We start from the raw sequence: 23511 nt of genomic DNA on the forward strand, positions 1-23511 counted from the left end.
TAGGAGCTTAGTGAATTCCAGCGTGGTACCGTGATAGGATGCCACCTGTGCAACAAGTCCAGTCGTGAAATTTCCTCGCTACTTAATATTCCACAGTCAACTGTCAGTGGTATTATAACAAAGTGGAAGCGATCGGGAACAACAGCAACTCGGCCACGAAGTGGTAGCCTCGTAAAATGACAGAGCGGGGTCAGCGGATCCTGAGGCGCATAGTGAGCAGACGTCACCAACTTTCTGCAGTCAATCGCTACAGACCTCCAAACTTCATGTGGCCTTCAGATCAGCTCAAGAACAGTGTGTAGAGCTTCATGGAATGGGTTTCCATGGCCGAGCAGCTGCATCCAAGCCTTACATCACCAAGTACAAGGCAAAGCGTCGGATGCAGTGGTGTAAAGCACGCCGCCACTGGACTCTAGAGCAGTGGAGACGTGTTCTCTGGAGTGACGAATCACGCTTCTCCGTCTGACAGTCCGATGGACGACTCTGGGTTTGGCGGTTGCCAGGAGAACGGTACTTGTCTGACTGCAATGTGCCGAGTGTAAAGTTTGGTGGAGGGGGGATTATGGTGTGGGGTTGTTTTTCAGGAGTTGGGCTCGGCCCCTTAGTTCCAGTGAAAGGAACTCTTAATGCTTCAGCATACCAAGAGATTTTGGACAATTTCATGCTCCCAACTTTGTTGGAACAGTTTGGGGATGGCCCCTTCCTGTTCCAACATGACTGCGCACCAGTGCACAAAGCAAGATCCATACAGACGTGGATGAGCGAGTTTGGTGTGGCAGAACTTGACTGTCCTGACCTCAACCCGATAGAACACATGGTCAAATGGTCAAAAATTCCCATAAACACACTCCTAAACCATGTGGAAAGCCTTCCCAGAAGAATTGAAGCTGTTATACCTGCAAAGGGTGGGCCCACATCATATTAAACCCTATGGATTAAGAATGGAATGTCAATCAAGTTTATGTGCGTGTGAAGGCATACAAGCCTATCTCAGCCTTTCAATGGGCGCAAGGCACACAGCAACACCTTGGACGGGGCGCAGGGCAAACACACACACACACACACACACACACACACACCCAGTCACCTATAAGGGAATTTAGTGTCTCCAGTTAACCTGACTGCATGTCTTTGGACTGTGGGAGAAAACCGGAGCTCCTGGAGGAAACCCACGCAGACACGGGGAGAACATCCAAACTTCACACAAAGGATCGAACCCAGGACCTTCTTGCTGTGAGGCGACAGTGCTACCCACCGAGCCAGGGCGTAGACCTGGAAATTCCAATGCTGTAGGGGAGACCAGGATGTTCTGAATAAGATGTTTAATAAGCTCATTGTAGACGCTCGCATACATTTGGTTATATTGTGCACAGGCAGTTTAATTAATAAATCCACATAAAACTGTAAGGTTTGCTGCGGCGCTGGTTAAACCACCATTGGTTCCCGGCGTCGCAGCAATTACAGAGCCACGAGAACAAATGCTCTTTAATTCGAAGCCATCCAATTAAGGCTGACGACCTGCAGCTGAGTCTGCCTATTTAAGCAGGTAAGGCGCAGCCGCAGGTTGTCGTGCCTTCTGCTCTGTTCAGTTTTTGTTTTGTTTTGTTTGGTTTGGCTTCCTTTAATTTAAGCTGGTCACTTATGGTCCAGGGATTGGTTGCATTCCAGCGGCGGCTGACGACCAAGCCATCCCTCGACCCCAACTTTGCACAGGCGAGTTCGCTATTCCTTTTGTCATAAATTGATCGGTTCCTTTCCAGCGACTGGCTTCCCGATCTACCCCGTGCTGCGCCTCGCATTTCCCAGGGATTGGCTGCATTCCAGCTGCGGCTGATGACCAAGCCATCCCTCTATTCCGGTTCCCTACAGATTGAGAAAGCCGTCTGGCTCTCCGAACGGCGCCGAGGCGCGTTCGGCATTTCTCTCATTTCCTAAAGAGCGGCTTCTCCCCAGCTACGCGGAGGCGCGGTTGGTGAGAGAGCCGACTCTTAATTCGGACTGCGCACACGCGCGTTCGGCATTTCTCTCATTTCCAACAGATTGGCTCTGGAGCTGCAGTATTGAGCGTGACGGCCTCGCAGCTGGCGATAGGGGTTCGCGACTCACCTGGGGGTTTTTGGCTTATGTTGTGTATCTTCTGTTCTTAATATCATTTTCTGTTATGTTAATAAAATTATTTCGAGCCTCCGAGCCTCTAGTCTAGCTCGACTTGAGCCTCCATCCAGGACTAAAGGAAGACAAGCATCAAGGCTGTTCTCTGTTCTAGCGCCCAAATGGTGGAACGAACTTCCTCTGTCTGTCCGAACAGCTGAGTCTCTTGCTGTCTTTAAAAAACGATTAAAAACACACCTTTTCACTAAACACTTAGGCTGATTTGTACTTATTTACTAACACTTTATTCCAATCTTTTCCATTTAAAAAAAAAAAAAAAAAAAAAGGCACTTTGGTTCTAACAGGTTTTAGCAGAGTTGTGTTCTTCGACTGTTGTCTATCTAAACTTAAGGAATGAAATGTTCACTATGGAAGCACTTCTGTAAGTCGCTCTGGATAAGAGCGTCTGCTAAATGCTGAAAATGTAAATGTATTTATTTATCTCCGCCTGAAGGGTCCTTTATCTCCCACGTGACAAAAACAGGTGTGTTTTATTGAGAACCTTCTAGTACATTTTCACACAGGGGTTCCTACACACACACACACACACACACACACACACACACAGAACAGCTTGTTCTCGGTTTATTTAAACAAACGCGATGCCAAAGCATCGAAGCCCGACACGCAAAAACAGGAAGCTTTTAGCCTGTAACGGGTTTAAAGAGCGACCGCAATCTGGTTTAGCATGCTAGCGGGGAGCCGTTATGCTGAAATGTCGACAGTCTCCTTCCCCTAACTGCTTACTTGACAGCGTGCCAAATTTGCACCTGCCCCATGTGAGGACTGTTTTGATTTACAATGTTTATAGGACTGGAGAGGGGTGGAAATAGTCGTTAAAAGGAAGTCGGCTGGGGATTCCGAACTCTGGATTAATAAGCTTGTCAAAAAAATATAAATAAATAAATAAATAAATAAAGAATAAGAGGCCGCGGTGAAGGAAATAAAATGAGGTTTCCGTGTCAAGGACTTTTCCTCCTCCTGATATCAATGTTTCTCATTATTGGAATCAATCTGTTTTTGACAGACACCACCGTTCTCTTTATTATTATTATTATTATTATTATTATTTTATTTTCATCTCTCCAGGCAGAAAAACATCGCCCGCGGCATAGAGCAGCAGCTTCCAGATGGCATGGTGGTGGCATCGGTCCCCAGTGAGGCCCAGTGCTGTGAGGAGCTCTCCGACCCGGTTCCTGATCCCGAGTACCTGACCGGTAAGAGACTTTGATGCTTGATTGCTTTGTCACTGTTGGCAATCCTGTCATGAGACAAAGGTGCCATCTGAAAACCTATACCTGTCATCCTACACTCTCCCGAGAAGAAGGCATGTCTCAATCCTTAGATACATTAAAATGCTGCCTACTAAGGTGCTTTAGTCTAAGCAGTATTCAGATTAAATAATGATGGAGCTCTGTGTGCTTCATCAGCTGTGAAGGCAATCCCAGCATTCAATGCGGGGCATGCTAGTGGGTTGTGTCGCTTCAGCCCATTGGTTTGAACAGCCTGAGGCTAACTGTGCTAGCTTACCAGCCACTGTCTAAATAGTGTGTCTAAATAATCTGCCTTATATGGTTCAATATTAGTTAGAATCCTCTCACTTAGGCAGATGCCCAGGTAGGCAGCATAACATATCAGCCATAACATTCTAATTTCTACACACACTGTCCATTTTATCAGCTTCACTTACCATATAGAAGCACTTTGTAGTTCTACAATTACTGACTGTAGTCCATCTGTTTCTCTACATACTTTTTACTCTGCTTTCACCCTGTTCTTCAGTGGTCAGGACCCCCACAGGACCACTACAGAGCAGGTATTATTTAGGTGGTGGATCATTCTCAGCACTGAAGTGACACTGACATGGTGGTGGTGTGTTAGTGTGTGTTGTGCTGGTATGAGTGGATCAGACACAGCAGCGCTGCTGGAGTTTTTAAATACCGTGTCCACTCACTGTCCACTCTATTAGACACTCCTACCTAGTTGGTCCACCTTGTAGATGTAAAGTCAGACGCGATCGCTCATCTATTGCTGCTGTTTGAGTTGGTCATCTTGTAGACCTTCATCAGTGGTCACATGACGCTGCCCACGGGGAGCTGTTGGCTGGATATTTTTGGTTGGTGGACTATTCCCAGTCCAGCAGTAACAGTGAGGAGTCATACCAGCACAACACACACTAACACACCACCCCCATGTCAGTGTCACTGCAGTGCTGAGAATGGTCCTGTGGGCGTCCTGACCATTGAAGAACAGGGTAAGAGCAGACTAAAAAAGGTATGTAGAGAATCAGATGTACTACAGTCAGTAATTGTAGGGCTACGAAGTGCTCCTATATATGAAGTGAAGGTTTCAATGTTATGGCTGATCGGTGTATTAACACGATTGGCTGTGTCTGTAAGGGGCGGGACAATAGCCGAACAGGGTTTCCTCATATGTGCTGCAATTTCCGATTTGATTTCAAGCCTGTGACTCCGCCCCTTGTTTGTTATTGTTTATTTAATTATGAGTTGTATCTAGCGTTCACTGACTGTAGTTTATTGCCATCCTAAACCCGAGTTTTCTTATTGGCCATTTATTGTTTTGCATAGAGAGCCAATGTATAGTCCTTTACGCACATCTGTCCTGGCGCATCCGCCAGCTACACGTTACAGAATATCTGACCCGCTAAGGACGCAGCGAGACGGCGTTCAGCGGGTTTGACACTGGATTGAGAGAGAAAGCGGAGGAAATAATCCTGGAAGGTCAGCCAGAATTAAATTCTGGGGTGGGATCAACCCTAAGATAAGGGTGCGGAGTCCTAAGCAGCCCGTCAGCGTTTTTCCAGATGGTCCAGGGCACTCAGAAAGCCTGTCCAGTTGCCGCTCCCAGATGGCACCAAGGTCACCACTCTACTACCTGAGGGCCTTGTTCAGCTTCTAGTGCTTGCTGATGATGTCTGTCAGACCTCTTCCAGCCTTTAGTGCCCACTGAGGGTGTCGCTTAGCTTCCAGTGCCCTCTGAAGACATGGTGAAGACTCAGCTTGATGTCCGCTTGCTTCCTGGACCCGTTGAGGACGCCTCTTAGCTTTTTGTGCTTCACGTGAATGCACTGTTAATGTGTATGTGTGTATGTGTATAAGGACACGGGCCTTGGATAATATCTCTTCTGGACAGGGCAACTAGAGGCTGGTTTTGCCCCCAGTCACTACGGTTGTAACAGATCACTCTGGAGGGCAGCAGGACTGGAAACTGAGATTGATGCCAGTGCTGGAGACCAGACTAGAAGGCCGCCTGGGACCACTACAGGGGCATAAGACAAGGCTGGAGGATTGGCAGGGAATGACAACCAGGCTGGAGACAGGACTGTAGGGCAAGCTAGGATTGACAACAGGACTGGAGGGATGGCTGGGGCAGGCAACGGGTCTAGAGAGCCAACAGGGCTGGAACCAGTAACAGGAGTGAAGATGGTACAGGAGAGCCGACTATTTTGGACATATATAAGTCCTGGGGTGGGATCAACCCTAAGATTAGGGTGTGGAGTCCTAAGCAGCCCGTCAGCGTTGTCCAGATGGCACCAAAGTCACCACCTTGCTCCCTGAGGGTCTTGTTCAGCCTCCAGTGCTTGCTTTGGATGTCTGTCAGCTTCTAGTGACCACTGTTGACCTCTTCCAGCCTTTAATGCCCACTGAGGGTGTCGCTTAGCTCCCAGTGTCCTCTCAAGACATGGTGAAGACGCTGCTTTCTGGACATGTTGAGGACACCACTTAGCTTCCTGTGCCCACTAAGAATGTCGCTCCACTGAGAATGTGCCTGCTGAGGACGTCACTTACTGTCCTGTTTCCTGACCACTGACCATTGTTGACCTCTTCCAGACTTTAATGCCCACTGATGGTGTCGCTTAGCCTCCAGTGCCCTCTGAAGACATGGTGAAGACTGCCTGATGTCCCCTTTCATCCTAGAACCATTGAGGACAACGTCGCTCCACATCACTCAGCTTCTTGAACATCCAGTCCTGTTTGCTGACCAGTGTGCAGCTCCCCTGACTTTCTGCCTGCCTGCCTAGATCTGGCAACCGAGTTTGCTATCCTGCTGGCTTGCTGGTCCACATACTTTTGCAATGCCTGTTCTAAACCACCCACAGTCTTTTTAATTAGCCATTAATGTTCAAGTTCCCACTGCTGTCCCCCACACTGAGATTCCAAGTTGGGACGCCTGCCACTTTATTAATCAGCCTTTCAATACAGATGAGGGTCCTAGTTGGCTGTCCAGTATCATCTTCACTCCTGTAACTGGTTCCAGCCCTGTTGTTGGTCCCAGCTGGCTCTCTAGACTTGTTGCCTGTGCCAGCCATCCCTCCAGTCCTGTAATTGGTCCTAGCTTGCCCTACATTTCCAACCAATCCTCCAGCCTTGCCTTATGCCCCTGTAGTGGTCCAAGACGACTCTCCCGTCCGGTCTCCAGCACTGTCATCAATCTCAGTTTCCAGTCCTGTTACGACCTTCCAGTCTGATCTGTTACAACCATAGTGACCGTGTCTGTGGTTCTGGGGCCTCCAACCTCTACCAGTTGCCCTATTCAGCAGGGACATTATCCAAGGCCCAGGTCTCTGTCATTGTCCTCATTTGTGTCATTAACCACACGTTAAGGGCGCATTCACATGAGAAGCGACAAAATATGCGACGAATCTGCATTTGTGTGGAATAACCGTCAAATTCACTCTGAAAGCTCCACATGTATCTGTGTTTAGCTGGATTTTCCTCCTGTTTCTCTTTTAAACTTGTGTTACAGCTCGAGGTGCTGAGAAATTGTAAGAATCAGCTTTTCCGAGAGAGTCTTAAAACAATCGTAGTTAAAAAAAAATGCTTAATGTGACTTAATGTAGTAAAAGAACAAGACAGGAACACTAAACCTCTCTTAATTATTACTGCTCATAAGTTCTCTCTTCACTATAAGTCATGTTAAACTTTGTTAATGTTAAGGATTTTTCATACTGCTTGAGTCGCTTCTACCACGTCATATTAAACAGTTTGTCTCATTGGAGGCGCTTTGAAAAGGCCGGCGTGTGAGGTCTGATCTTCCCAATAGATTCAAGTTTTTGTTTTGTTTTTATGTCTGTATCTTTGCCCCATCAATGTCTATCGGTAGAATAATAGGCTCGTCTTAAGTACTTATTTTGTCTCCTTCGTCTTTTGTCAAGTATTGACTGACTGTAGCGTCTGTTTTGCTCATTGTTTCACGATCCCAAATTCTCTGATCGGCATGTCTGGTTATCAGATAGTTGTTTTATTATCTTGTATAAAGTGCTTTGTTTTAGGAATTATTTAAATGCATATTCTGTCTCCACCCTGGCGTCCTGCCTCGTCTGCCAGCTACGCGTTACATGTACAAATTATACTGAGCTCGTTCATCTTAGTGATTTATGTACACTAACAACCTAAGAAACCTAATAACCATTTAATGTTAGCCACACGGGCCAGGTTTTGCTCCCCACGTGCATCAATGAGCCTTGGCTGCCCATGGCCCTGTCGTCGGTTTACCACTGTTCCTTCCTTGGACCACTTTTGATAGATACTGACCACTGCAGACCAGGAACACCCCACAAGAGCTGCAGTTTTGAAGATGCTCTGACCCAGTCGTCTAGCCATCACAATTTGGCACCATTCACCTAAAGGCAATTCAGTGTCTCCAATTAACCTGACTGCATGTTTTTGGACTGTGGGAGGAAACCGGAGCTCCCGGAGAAAACCCACACAGACACGGGGAGAACATGCAAACTCCACACAGAAAGGGCCGCCCCACCTGCGGATCGAACCCAGGACCTTCTTGCTGTGAGGCGACGGTGCTACCCACCGAGCCACCATGCTGCCCTTTTTATTTATTTATTTATTTATTTTTAATTTTGCTATTAAAATCAATATTATAAAAGCAATAATAAAAGCAATATTTATTTATTTATTTATTTTATAGAAATGGATTGCTTCTTGCTTAGATTTTATTATTTTTATTTATTTATTTTGCTATTATTTGCTATTATTTTATTTTTTATTCTGCTATTTAAAAGCAACATTTATTCATTTATTTATTGTTTATTTATTTATTTATTGCTTTTTGTTTAGATTTATTTATTATTTTTTTATTTTTTGCTATAATTTTTATTTTTTATTTTGTTATTTAAAAAGCAATATTTATTTGTTTATTCATTTATTTATAAATTTTTTTAATAGAAATAAGATTGCTTCTTGTTTAGATTTTATTATTTTTTATTTGTTTATTTTGCTATAATTTTATTTATTTTATTTTGCTATTGTTGACCCTCATTTTTCAATTCTAAAGATTCTAGACTCTAGAGCCCTGGATTTTCCCGCATCCGTGAATAGTATAAAGCGATTACTGAGGCTGAATAAAAAAATAAAAAAATAAGCAAATTTGTACACACAGCCCGTATTTGTGTTCACAAATAAGCGTTTGCTCGAATGTCACGAACGTTTTATTATCCGCTCCGGCTCCTGTGAGGTCAGGTGAGTAAATGATGAAGCGCTGGAAAATGAATAAGCGTGTTAAACAAATCATTTTCGCCGGAGAGTTGGGGGGCAACGGGCGGCTCGGATTTTTGGACGCCGCCGCTACCGCTGTCGACTTTCATTAAGGAGCTAATGTGACTCCTGTCTGGAACAAGCGCTGAGCAGCTTTACTTCAGCTTGTACGCTCCTGCTAATGAGGGAAAAAGAAGAGGCTAACACATCCATCCTGCCAGATAACACTACTCAAACTGCTCTACGCTTTTCAACAGCCTTCATTTTCCTGCCATTGGCGGCATGTAGCCAAACGTTTGAAAATGAATCTCGAGTGCTGAGGTTATTACCGGCTAAATTAACCGCAGAACGGAGAGACCAGACCGTTAGTGTTATTTGTAGTATTTTTGTCCCTTTTTTTATGATCCCTTATTTCCTACTTGATATTACTGAGATTAAAAATATCCATTGAAAAGTGCATTAGCAGCAGTTCATGTTGTCGCAGATACTTTTATAGTAACTAATTAAATAGCAGGGACGTAAAAAATAGCTCATTAGAAAAGTGCTAGCAAATGAATTCTGTGTACTTTGTGTAGCTGATCAGGTCACGTTCAAAGATCACAGTTTCTGCTATTTTAACATCAAGTGCAAGACACAAACATATTATCTCTTTTATTCTGCCTACAACCTATTAACTTACACATTTTTTACACCCACTTAGTACACTACACGGCTTAAAATACACTATATGGAAAAAAGTATTGGGACAGCCAGTCTGATTTTCAAATTCATGTGTTTTTTTAGCCAGAACAATTGCTAAAAGGTTGTTTTGCTTGCACAAATGTGTATATTTAAATTTAACAGCAAACTGGAAAGGATTAAGCTTCAATATATATTTTTTATTAACGTACAAGCAAAAGTAAACAAAATATTATAAGTAACTATAATAAACAATAAAATGTATAAAAATTATTTAAAATAAAATTAATAATAGAATAATAACAATAATAAAGATGTTATTTAAAAATTAAAATAATAGAAATGTTAATAAATAATTAAGTGTATTATTATTATTATTATTAACCTTCTTTATTTTATTTATTTTATTATTATTATTATTATTATTATTGTTATTATTATTGTTGTTATTATTATTAATATTAACTAACTGCCTAACTGAAATTTCTGATTAGATTATTTACATTTGTGATAAAATGTTTATTAAAAATATAATACTTACCAGCCAATCGGAATTTAAACATTTTCTGTATTGAATAAACAGTTCATTTATGTATGTATGTATGTATTTATTTATTTATTTATGTAATAAATTGTTATTTAATAAATATTATTATTATTATTATTATTATTATTATTATTATTACTATTATTATTATTAACCACCTGCTTAACTGAAATGACTGATTAGATTGATTTAGATTTGTGATAAAATGTTTATAAAAAAAATTATACTTACAGCCAATCAGAATCACAAATTTTCTGTATTGAATAAACAGTTTATTTATTTGAATTATATTATTTATTATTATTATTATTATTATTATTAATAATAATATTATTAATAATATTATTGAATGTATTATTTATTATATATTTAAATAAAATTTTTTATTATTATTATTATTATTTTGGAAAATGTTCTATGACCAAGAAAAAAAAAGTCTTACAGAACAAGCTCTTATTATAAATAAAAAATAAAAACTTCAAATCAATGTAAGAAAATTACCGTAGCCAGAAGAAACCCAGACACAAGAACATAAACCCCCTACAGGCAGTCACAGGGGCCCAGGGTTACAACCAGGACCCCTGGACTGAGGTGGTACTAATTACATCGCTCTTTTCCCCATGCTTACATTCATTCTCCCGGCCTCTCTCACAGCAACGTACTTTCATTTATCTAAGGCTGTCAGCGCTGACAAACAGCTAACCCGAAATTAGCCACAAGCTAAGCTAATTGGGCCTTAGATTGCCAGGTGGCGCAGGTTCAAGCTAGCAAGCCGCTGCCGCCTCTCCCAGCGGGTTTGGGCAGTTTAATATCGCGGTCAGTGTATTTGTCAGTGTATGTGTGTCAGCAAGTCCTCGAGTCTCTCCTCACGACTTCATTCATCTTCCTATTCATCTTCGCTTTGCGAGTGATTCATCACAGGCCGGAGAGTTCCATCAGCCGTTCCTGTGGGGGGGGAGGGTGCAGGGACGAGGAGGCAGGAGAAATTTGAAGGCAAATACATCTTAATTTAATTGGAAAGCGTGCAGGAAGCCCACAGCTGCTAAACACAGCTCTTGCTGAGATGTGAAAAGTGAGGGAAAATCATCCTTGAATCCTTCAGTGATTGGCAATCATGGTTTTGGATAGAGGGTGAAGCCCCAGTGTGAACAACTTTTATTCACTGTTCTTAAGAAAGCGAAAAACTGGCATATTCATCATTCATTTGGCAGGCCCCGTCTAATGTCTTCTTTATGACCAGTGCTAATGAGCACTTCTTTTTTATGTGATTGACACAAGCGTGGTTGGGACGATGCTGAGACCTCAGGGTGGTAAACACTGACTGAAGAGATGTCATGGATTATTACAAAAGCTGAAGGGCAGCCAAGAACGTTGTGAGAAAGGGATGAGGAAATTCTTACTTCATTTAATCTAATAAATTATCTTTTTTATGGATTCTTTTCAATAATAATAATAATAACAACAACAATAATACAATAATAATAATAATAAAATAATAATTTTACTTTTGTTGTCTTGATATTTTTTATTATTATTATTATCTTTTTTATGGATTATTTTTAATAATAATAATAATAATTATAATACTTTTGTTGTTTCAGTATTATTATTATTATACTTTTTATGGATTATTTGTATTAATAATATAAATAATAAAATAATAATAATAATAATAATAATTAATAATAATGATAATTTTACTTTTGTTGTTTTGATATTTTTATAATTATTATTATCTTTTTTATGGATTCTTTTTCATAATAATAACATTAATACTACTACTACTAATAATAATAATAATAATACTTTTGTTGTTTTAATATTTTTATTATTATTATTATTATTATTATTATACTTTTTATGCATTTCTTTTATTAATAATATAAATAATAATAATAAAATAATAATAATAATACTTTTGTTGTTTTTATATTTTTTATTATTATTATTATTATACTTTTTATGGATTGTTTATAATAATATTAATAATAATAATAAAACATAGTATTATTAGTAGTATTATTAGTAGTATTTAAAAGTATCCATAAAAAGATAATAATAGTAATAATAGTAGTAGTAATAGTAAAATAACAAAAATTATTATTATTATTTTTAATAATAATAATAATAATAATAATAAAAATAAAGTAAGAAGTATACATAAAAAGATAACAAAACAAGTATTTTTATTAGTATTAAAAAGTATCCATGAAAGATAATAATAATAATAATAATGATAAAAATAATAAAAACTAAAGTATTAGTAGTAGTAAAAAGAATAACAAGTATTATTTTTAGTATTAAAAGTTACTATAAAATAATAATAATTATTATATTAATATTAATAATAATAATAACAACAAAACAAGTATTATTAGTAGTATTATTTATATTAAATTATCCATAAAAAATTATATAAAAATAATAATAATAAAATCACCACAAAAGTATTACTATTAGTATTAAAAACTATCCATTAAAAGATAATAATAATAAAGTAAAGGGCATTTATTACATTTATTTATACATTTATTCATAATAACAATAGACATCCTACACTAACACATGAACTATGCTAAATGCTAACTGATAATGCTAATCTAAACACATGACACATGACCCAAACTATCCTAAACCCTAAACTAAGCTAGATAAACGATCCCACAATGCACTTAGAATTTCTCCTGAAACCTTACTGTTTATCTGGTGTAGACCTTTAAATATAAGTAGAAATTCTATTGATCTATCAGTCATGTCTTCTCACTACATTATTAAAAAGTAACTGTATTTATCATCATGTGAGATATTATTTTTTAATATCAGGATTTCATACTGAAGTGTTCAAATTTTAGATTTTATTATTATTTCTTTTTTTTTTTAGTTTGAATTAACTAAGTTCAGGTGCAAAATTTCATCACTGTCATTCAGTCACAGCTTTGTAGCAGCGTAATAAAAGCTATCGATCTTTTTTCTACTGTGACAGTTAGTTCCTCTAGGGTGTTTTCCTGGTACCTTATGACACTTAGTTACTTCAGATATGGCATTGCAGAGACAGGAAAGAAAAATCTATATTTTATTAGTTGTGGCTGTAATTGGTACAGTGAAGGAAGGTCAGACCTTCAGGGCATTATATCAGTTAGTTCCAATCCTGCCAGTGGCTTAAAAAAACTAATAAACCAAGGATTTCCAAATCTTTATTCCTGCTCAGTATTTAATAAATTAATAATTTTTACATTGTGATCTTTTATTATTATTATTATTATTATTATTATTATTTATTGTATTTTATTTCATTTTATTTTATTTTATTTATTTTATTTTATGATTTTAATTATTTCTAACACATTTTTTTCACAATTGTAAATCTGTTGCCACTTGCACAACCCCTGACCCGTTCACCCCTGAGAGGCAGATCACCCCACACCCTATCCAACATCTCTCTATCTTTGACCACTTTTTTTTTACCTACCAGTGTAATCGAGCTTGCAAGTTCTCCTGCTATTACTGTTACATAAATATTGAATTTAGGAAAGTTAATGTTTACTAAGACGCACCAGTTGGATTTTTTTTTTAAATGTATTTATTTATTTATTTGTTGTAGTATTAGTTGTAGTATTATTTGTTATTATTATTATTATTATTAATTATTATTAATAATATAACTGTTTATTATTAGTATTATTGTTATTATTATTATTATTATTGTTATTATTATTGTTATTATTATTATTATTATTACTATTTATAATAATTATTATTGTTGTTATTATTTTATTATTATTATTATTATTATTATTAACATTTACCTTTTATGTATCTTTCAGGTTTTTATTATAGGACTGAATCAATTCAGACGGTTTTGCATTCTGCAGCATCACCATCATTATTCAGTGTTTTGAATGACATGTAGAACTTATTCTTTAGGGAACTGATACTGTGCAGAAATGTAAAGAGCACTGCCAATATTCTTGTTTGGTATCCCCCTGCATCTGTACTAACAGTTGTTACAAAGGGGGGAAAAACAACTCCACATGTGCTACAAATTCAGCTTGTTTTACTAACTGAGCTGAACAGCTTGCCTAGCTTGAGCTAATTGCTATGTTAATAAACAAGTAGAATTCAGTGTATTGCTTCACCAAGCACTGCATAAATTTGCACAAATCTTTTTCTGCTGTTAATGGCTTTCCTGCTTGCTTTCTGAATGAAAGCGTTTATAATGTCGGGGAACTGATCACATCAGAATTTAGTAATGAAGTAGTACATTTTAAAATATTAAAATATTTTACTTAAAACGTGTCATAAAAGCAAGGCTTTAAATGGGTCTTAAAGTGATCGATTGGGGTACAAATTTCAATCTGAGTTCAGACACTTGATACAGAATGTGTGTCCAACAGTCCTGAACATCTACAATTATGGCTGAATACAATCCAAGCAATCAAGGCTTAAGGGCCTTGCTTAGGGTACCAATAGTGTAAAAATGTTGATTGTGGGGCTTGAACTGGCAGCCTTATGGTTACTAGTCCAGTACTTGTACCACTGAGCTTTCACTGCCTTACAGTGACATCTGATGGGGCCAGACCCCTTATGTAGAGACGCATCTGTAAGTGAGTGTATATTTTGTCCCTGGGATGCATCAGCACCCTATTTAGGGTGTATTTATATTTGTACTCACCACAACCCTGACTAAACAGAGTAGCTAGTTAAAAGAAATAAACTGAAGGCATTTAGTAAGTATTTATTTATTTTCGAACGTTTTCTTTTTCCACTTATATATGTGTGCCACAATTATTGACACCTGCTTTAAAGTTCACTTGGTTATAAAGGAAACTTGCTCAGTACTGACTGCCTGTCTCATTGGGGTATTAAATATAGGTGACACACAGATTTCTTATTTGTCTATCAGTATGAGAAAGACCAGAGAATAGTCTAAACCAGGGGTGCCCAATACGTCGATCGCGATCGACCAGTCGATCGCACAGTGCACGCTGGTAGATCGCGCCTCATTCAAACAGGTCAACATGATTGACATGAAATGTGGCCACTATTTCTTTCATTTGTGTTGTTTTTTTTTTTTACCATAGCTATGCCTCAGCCCACCTAAAGCACTCTGCGAATCTAAAAAGTTTTCATTCATCAGTAGACAGTTTGCACCATTTTTGCATTTTTCCTTTTGTAACCTAAACTGTTTGTGAAGATGAGTGCACAACCAAGCACCAAGAAACCAAAAACGGTTCGATTCGGGCAGGACCACTGCAAAGACGGCTGTTTTATTCATACGTAAAAGAAGCTGACGGAGGAATTTTAGCCCTAAAATCTGACATTCATATGAAGTCAAGGGCCTCTGCTGGACAATTGAGGAAAAATATCCAAATGTAAGAAAATGTACCACATATTTGACAGCATTTTTTGGATCAACCTACTTGTGTGAATCAGCCTTTTTCAACATGAAAATAATTAAGTCTAAATATCGGTCCACCCTTACTGATGAACACTTGGAAGCCTGATTGAGAATTGGCATCAGCAGCTACTGTCCAGACTACAAAAACCTGACTGATACCATTCAGTGCAAATCATCAGAATAAGGTTGATAAAGTGTGATTTTTCAGTCACTTGCCCTGTAATGCTGAATATCAATACAAGCACCTGAAGCACATAAAAAAAAAAAGCTTCAAAGCATTTCAAAAAAAATGATGAAGCAAACCTTAAAAAGTAGATCGCGATGTCCTGTCGACTGAAATAGTAGATCTCAAGCCACAAAAGAATGGGCACCCCTGCTCTTAACTGTTGCAATAAAAGCTGCAATTCTCACTACCAGCACAGAGATTAACAAGTTTAAAGCAACTGAAGATATAAAAATAATCATCCAGGAATAGAAATTGTCTAAATCAACCCCAGCGTCAGTGAGGGGGATGGTGTAAGTGCATCCCTAGGGATCAGAGCAGAAATTGAAGACATTAGTTTGGTCTTTAGGTCAAATGTCTTTCTAAATATAATAACTTAGATGCCACCTACACAATCAGAACTGTTTTTACGGGAAGGATGCTAAGAGAGAAGCTTATACTTTTGGGAACCAATGAGTTTAAATGACTGGAGGTTGCCAGACGTTACTGGAACTTTAAGTGGGGCCACATTTGATCAGATCAGATGGTGGTGGACTGTTTTAATTCTAAAGCCTGTTTAGAACTTGTGTGAATACATGGTATGATGGATTTCATCAAGTAAAATAACAATAATAATGATAATAAATCTGATTGCCTTAGCCAGCAAGCTTTAATTAGGCCATGGTTGGACCGTCCAGCAGCACACTGATCCAAAACACAGCTCAAAATCAACACAGATCGGCTTACTGACCACAGATCCAGGGTTTTGTCATGAAACCCCATGAGCCGAAGAGTCTACGAGAATCGAAAGCATCTTGAGAGATTCTGTTTGAAGCCAATGTCCGTCTCATTAAGCATTATAAGAGAAGCTCTTAAAGGACGCAAATCCAATAAGTGGCCTTGATTTTGAAATGGAACGAGCAGCACGTTCTCTAAAGTGAGAACGATGGATCACACACGGTCAGAATTGGTTCTTTTATTTATTTATTTATTTATTTTTACAAGGTCCGTACAGTACGACGAGCTTCTGAGTGCCATTTTCACTTCGGCCCCACTTATAAATTAAAAAAGGGTGTAATCCCCATTAAAATTCCATTTTTCCTAGCCACTCTCAATGGTAATCACATTTAGGCTTTAATTTATTCTTTGACGCTGATTAATTACAGCGAATTGCCAGAGCCATTTCCTGCGGTAAACGTCAATTAATTAGCACACAACATTTAAAGTGATAATTAATACAGCGGGTGCCGCAGCACGAGTCCGTCTCTTCTTAGGGGTGGCCGTTGTGCCGTCTGTCACCAGGAGAGTCTCTGGAGACTTGATATGCTGCTTCAATGGCTGGCTGTGATCAGGATTTTAGTCCCCCTGACCAATTTACACCTAATCACTCGTAACAATGACATGTAAACAGGTTTTAGAGCTTTCTAAAAGGGAATTATTCATTCAGAAAAGTATTCAGTACTGTGTAGCAGCCTATATCCAGCAGACTAGTGGCCAATTTTGTCTGCCACATGGGCTACCAATTGTGCCTGCTAGGGGGCGCCCAGCCAATCTCAGATCTGAGATTGTTGTTTTTCTTGGAAATCATAACCCTGAATACCAAGAGAGTAATTTTGATGTGTTTAGGTATAATAATGCAATTGTTTATTACAGCCCCACCGGTCATTTCTAGCACAGCTTATTTCTGGACGCCGCACACTTTGGCGGTCAGAACCCAAACCCACGTTGATCACTTTCTTGGCAGTGAATGGCAGCGATTCATTCTGCAGGCACAGAGTCCCTCTCCCAAAGTCCCTCTCAAATTAAAATGGCAGCATATGGCCCAGTGACCAGTCAGGCTCAGAGCGTCCGATCTGCTGGGACGTTTTTCAAACACTGATACATCTTTTTTTGTCTGCACGACAAACGGTGTCACCTTGGACTTTATCGGAATGTCCCATATAAGTATGTGCACAAAGATGGGTGGGTGTTTCTGGGTGTTTGTTGAGATTTTATTCCGCAAAACACTTTGTATGGTAATGTGTTTGCTTTATTTTGGTGGAATTATTCCTGTACTCCCTGTCCCTGTCTTTCAGGGAGCTTTAGAAGCTGCATGCATAATTTATTGTCAGGTGGATTGCTAAGAAATGGCTAAATAAATGTCATTTTTAGTAATAATAAATAAAAGTCTACATTTATTTTTAAAGGGTAAAATATTCATTACAGTTTTTTTTTAAATTTGTAATAACACAAATCACACACCACTGTACTACACCACTGAGTTATTTTAACACTAGCAACACCTCACGTCGGTCATGTGACCCCATTGATGTCTTACTAATAGATCGCTTTTGCTTTTTTTGTTGGAATCATCCCCGTCTTTGTTAAGCGAGATTTAGAAGCTGCATGCATAATTTCAGGTGGATTACTAAATAAATGTCATTTTTTAATAATAATAAATAAAAAAAACATTTATTTTAAGAGGAAAATATTAATCAAAATATTAATTAAAAAAGTAATATATTATTACTATTATTATTAGTAGTAGTAGTAGTAGTATTTTATTATTATTATTATTATTATTATTGTATTTATGATTGATTATTATTATTATTATTGTATTATGATTATGATTTTATTATTATTATTGTATTTATGATTATGATTATTATTATTGTTATTATTATTATTAATTATCATTATTGTTATTATCATTATTATTATTATTATCATTAGTATTATTTTTATTATTATTATTATAACACTAGCTGCACCGTACGCCGATCATGTGACCGCTTTGACATCTTACTAAAGCCGTCACGTTCAGACCGACAGCGATGCAACTCAACAAAGCAATTATTATTATTATTATTATTAGAGCTGTCGATTTCCAGCAGTAGGCGGAGCAAACATGACAATGTGAAGTGGGCGGAGTCAGCGACATGAAAATTCGAGCAAAGCGGTGTAGCGATTACCAATGGTAACTGAGCACTGAGCAAAGCAGTAAACATGTTATCTCCGCCGTCGTGAAACAGAACACTTTGGTATTAGTTCCTAGACAATAGTTCCTAGTAGAGATGGAAGAGAAACACATTGTTGTGGTGTTAACTTCCACAAATAGATGGCAAAGAACAAACACAGTTTTTTTTTGTCATGTTGACTGCACAGACAGTGATGGACTACACAGGGATAACATTTATAGACAAGCGATTTCCTTCAAGGATTTCTGGTAAAAACTGGGTGGGAAGGAATCTGATTTGTGATCCTTTTTTTTTTTTTTTTTTTCCTATATGCTTAACTGTCATGGCTTCTTATTTTATTTTATTTTATTTTATTTATTCATTTATTTATTCATTTATTTATTTATTTTAATTTATTATTATTATTATTATTATTGTTTATTTATTGAATTTTTTTTAATTCATTTTTGCTTGGTGTCAGTTAAACCATGGCAGCCAAACATCTACAGGTGACGATGGCGCTTCCGGTGTAAACACAGGGCCATAATCAATCAACGATTTGGGCAACGAGGCGAAAAATCACTGCCAATCTAAACAAAGGGTTATACCTAAAAACGCAGAGCTTTAAACTCAATCAAATTACAGAACCCTTTTTTATTAGTTTTCTTAGAAATGTAGTTAAAATGGGTTTTGCTTTTATTTGTGTTATATTACCCCCAGCCTCCCGCTCGGCTGTGTTATTTCCTGCCTTTCAGGGCTGCGATTCTCTTTTCTCTCAGCAGATGTCACAAAGATTCACCCGAACTAGTTTGTATTCACAGACAGTACACCTAAATCATCCACTTCTTTTCACTTCTGGTTATTACATAACACCAGTGTTCTTATGTTAACACAAGCAGCACCGCATGCCTGTTTAATCTTCTTACCGTATGTTTGAACAAGCAGCGATGTGACTATTATTTTCCTGTAAAAGGAGGCAGAGCTAACATGACAGTGCAAAGTGGGCGGAGTTAGCGAGATGAAAGGCACATGAAACGACACCGGACAGAGAGTGACAAATGTGACATTTTTTCTGATTGTAATTTGGGAGAAGAGCTCTTCAGAAACGCCGGCTATGAATTGCACTCACAGGCTCGTCCTGTTTACAAGGCAGGGTCCGTAATGACACGGTTTTACGACCAGCCTGCACAGAGTCCAGCTCTGTTCAACCCCACTAAACACATACTGTACGTTTGGCCATAAAGTATAGCTCTAATATAATCCCTAGGTTTTAAAACAGGGGTGTCCAGACTTTTCTTGTTGGGGGCCACATTTAGAAAAAGAAATGCAGTGACATGCCACAAACTCTGCAGTAAAACTAATAAAAATAATAGGCCTACTCGATTACTATGAACGACTCGTCCTTTTTTATTTGAATGAGATTATCACACTCCTGATCACACTCACAGGTCTAAGGTCTAAAATAAGTCACTGAGTGTCACTATCACATACACCGATCAGCCATAACATTAAAACCACCTCCTTGTTTCTACACTCACTGTCCATTTTATCAGCTCCACTTACCATATAGAAGCAATTTGTAGTTCTACTATTACTCACTGTAGTCCATCTGTTTCTCTGCATACTTTTTTAGCTCCCTTTCATCCTGTTCTTCAATGGTCAGGACTCTCCCAGGACCACTACAGAGCAGGTATTATTTAGGTGGTGGATCATTCTCAGCACTGCAGTGACACTGACATGGTGGTGGTGTGTTAGTGTGTGTTGTGCTGGTATGAGTGGATCAGACACAGCAGCGCTGCTGGAGTTTTTAAATACTGTGTCCACTCACTGTCCACTCTATCAGACACTCCTACCTAGTTGGTCCACCTTGTAGATGTCAAGTCAGAGACGATCGCTCATCTATTGCTGCTGTTTGAGTTGGTCATCTTCTAGACCTCCATCAGTGGTCACAGGACTCCTGTGTCTGATCCACTCATACCAGCACAACACATATTAACACACCACCACCATGTCAGTGTCACTGCAGTGCTGAGAATGATCCACCACCCAAATAATACCTGCTCTGGGGGTCCTGACCATTGAAGAACAGCATGAAAGGGGGCTTACAAAGCATGTTCAGAAATAGATGGACTACAGTCAGTAATTGTAGAACTACAAAGTGCTTCTATATGGTAAGTGGAGCTGATAACATGGACGGTGAGTGTAGAAACAAGGAGGTGGTTTTAATGTTATGGCTGATCGGTGTATGTGATAGTGACACTCATTGACTTATTTTGGACCTTAGACCTGTGAGCCAACTTGTAGTTTGGACACCCCTGCTTTAGCTGCTATTTTATTTGGCATCCCAGTCAAATCCAAAACTTTAAGATCATTAGTCGAAAATATTAGGACACTGCTTTTGATTTTTAAGATAGCAAGAGATAACAAGTACCCTTATTTACGTTTACCCCCTGTACAGACTTTTTTCTTTCAAGCATGAGCGACTGAACAGTTAGTGTAATGTTTACCTGGCTATGTCCCAAACTGCACACTTTGCTCTAAATAGTGTCCTACAATACCAATTTTAATGCACAAACTAGACTTATCATTCAGTACGCAAAGGTGGCCTTGGTTTGAACCTTGCCTTCAGTTTACTGTCTGTGCCTGCAGAATGAGAATTGGCTATTCTAAAATTCTCCCTAGGTAGGTAAATACCCTGGTGAATGTTTGCTGCCTTGTGACGGATTATTGCTCCACCCAGGGTCCCACTCGGTCCCTGATCAGAATACATTGCTTAAAGTTTTGCCATGAATGCCATGAATATTTTTTTAACCACCGTTGGCCAATGTGCTCTTGGTGTAATCTTTCTAAAAATCGGGTCTTCTTGTGGATTTTTGCAGCGTTCCTCACATTTACTTTGACTTTTATTTGATTGCAGACAGGATGAACCTGATATATTTCATGTTTTATTTGCTCAACTTCATTTCATTTATTAATAAATCTTCATTCCTGCATTTCAGACCTGCAACACATTCCAAAAACAGTTAGGACGGGGGCAATTTAGGGTTTGTAATGAGGTGAAAAAACTAAATAATGATGTGATTCCAAACAGGTTTGGTACAAAAGCAGCATCCAGGAAAGGCTGAATCTTTGATGAGCAAAGATGATCAGAGGATCTCCAGTTTGTCAGCAAATGTGTGAGAAAATGATTGAAATGTTTAAAAACAATGTACCTCAAAGAAAGATTGGAAGGGATTTGCATATTTCTCCCTCTACAGTGTATAATATCATTCAACCATTCAAGGAATCAGGAGGCATTTCAGTACGCAAGGCCAAGGGTGCAAGCTTAGCTGAACGCTTGTGATCTTTGATCCCTCAGAAATGCCACTTAAAACTGTACTGTGCAAAAAAGAAGCCTTATGTTAACCGTGTCCAGAGGCGGCGTCGACTTCTCTGGGCTCGGAGGCATCTAGGATGGACCATCACACAGTGGAAACGTGTATTGTGGTCAGATGAATCAGCATTCCAGGTCTTTTTTGGAAAAAATTGACGCTGTGTGCTCCGGACCAAAGACGAATCCAGTCCAAAAGCCAGGGTCTTGCCCTTGGCAAAGGTCATTTAAACTTCTGTGATGGTAGCATTAATGCAGAAAAGTACATTGGGATCTTAGAGCAACATGTGCTGCCTTCAAGACGTCGTCTTTTCCAGGGACGTCCATGTATTTTTCAACAAGACAATGCAAAACCATGTTCTGCACACATTACAAAGGCACGGCTGTGGAAGAAGAGGGTACGGGTACTGGACTGACCTGCCTGCAGTCCTGACCTGTCCCTAATTGAAAATTTTGGAAGGAATGAATGGGACCAAATAAAAGCTGAAACACTAAATCACTTGGTATTCTCGGTGCCAAAACGTCTTTTAAGTGTGGTGAAAAGAAATGGCAACATTACAAAGTGGTAAATGCTTTACTGTCCCAACTATTTTTTGGAATGTGTTTCAGGCCTGAAATGCAGGAATGAAGGTATATTAATAAATGAAATGAAGTTGAGCAGGTAAAACAAGAAATATCTCAGGTTCATCCTGTCTGCAATCAAATAAGTCAAAGTGTCTCGTCTAGCTCTCGTGGAAGGCGGACGCACTGTTCCCTGCTCCCTTATCTCTCCTGCTTGGCTTCTTCTGTATATATTGTCTCGTCTACTCTACTCTTCAGAGATTCTCTTAGCACTGCTCTTCGAAGAACAAATTATGGATTTGGTTAAATGGTCTCTGAATGCTATTGACACCATCTTCTCAACGAGGAGTTCGGGTTCGGGGGAACCCACATGCCCTGGCGGAACACAGATGGCAGGATACGCGATGGACTCGTGGGCGAAGTGGAGAGTCGTGTGCCTGGCACCTCTTTCGTTAGAGGACATAGAAGATGTTTACCTATTCGGAACTTTGATTGTGGGGTTTTTGCTGATTGGATTAGGCTTTACTCTGCTGTATCGGGAAATTAAAAGAGTTGGGTCAGTTGTCAAGGGTCCCCAGAAACTGCCCAATTTGATTGATATGATGGGCAAAGCCGTCGGAACTCAGACTGTGACTATGAATCGCAATATGGAATTTATCTTGGAGAAACTAGCGGCTTTGCAAAGGGATTTGAATCAGAGACCGAATCAATCGCAGAGCATGTGTTAAGGAAATTTTTAACCGTGTTCGGATTACAAAAACAGGTCATTTCTGCTCTTTGGCTTTCCCTGCTATCAGCATGGCCTCGCTGATAAGGAAATTCCTCCGGAAGATCTGCGCTAAGGGTCATCTCACCCTCCCTCCCCTGTTCTATGTATGTTGACTGTTTTCATTCTGGGCAGCAACTGCTGTGTCGCCATCTTATCGCGAACTTTGTACAGACTTTTTGCAGGAATGAAAGAACTGACTTTTTCCCAACCCATCACCCGACGCCTTCCAAACTTCTTAGCTTAATCCCACCAATACGGCAGGACGGGTCTGCAGTGCGCGCCGGCATACTGGCTGCGAATCGCTGGGGCTGCTTGTCGTAGTTTGGTTACTTTCCTATCCCTACATCCCTTACCCGTGGCTCGTTGTGTGACTATGTTATGTTC

General features: G+C 39.1%; 1 protein-coding gene across 4 annotated transcripts in view; it reads left to right on the plus strand.

Annotated features, from left to right (window-relative positions):
- The window catches only part of astn1 (astrotactin 1), a 427949-nt gene that overhangs the window by 262883 nt on the left and 141555 nt on the right, over positions 1-23511 (plus strand). For all 4 annotated transcript variants that reach the window (XM_062993914.1, XM_062993915.1, XM_062993916.1 and 1 more), the window contains one exon: positions 3241-3368. In XM_062993914.1, the coding sequence (XP_062849984.1) occupies positions 3241-3368 (128 nt within the window). The remainder of the gene's footprint in view (positions 1-3240; positions 3369-23511) is intronic.

Source organism: Trichomycterus rosablanca, chromosome 4 (assembly GCF_030014385.1).
Source record: "Trichomycterus rosablanca isolate fTriRos1 chromosome 4, fTriRos1.hap1, whole genome shotgun sequence".
Taxonomy (NCBI): Eukaryota; Metazoa; Chordata; class Actinopteri; order Siluriformes; family Trichomycteridae; genus Trichomycterus; species Trichomycterus rosablanca.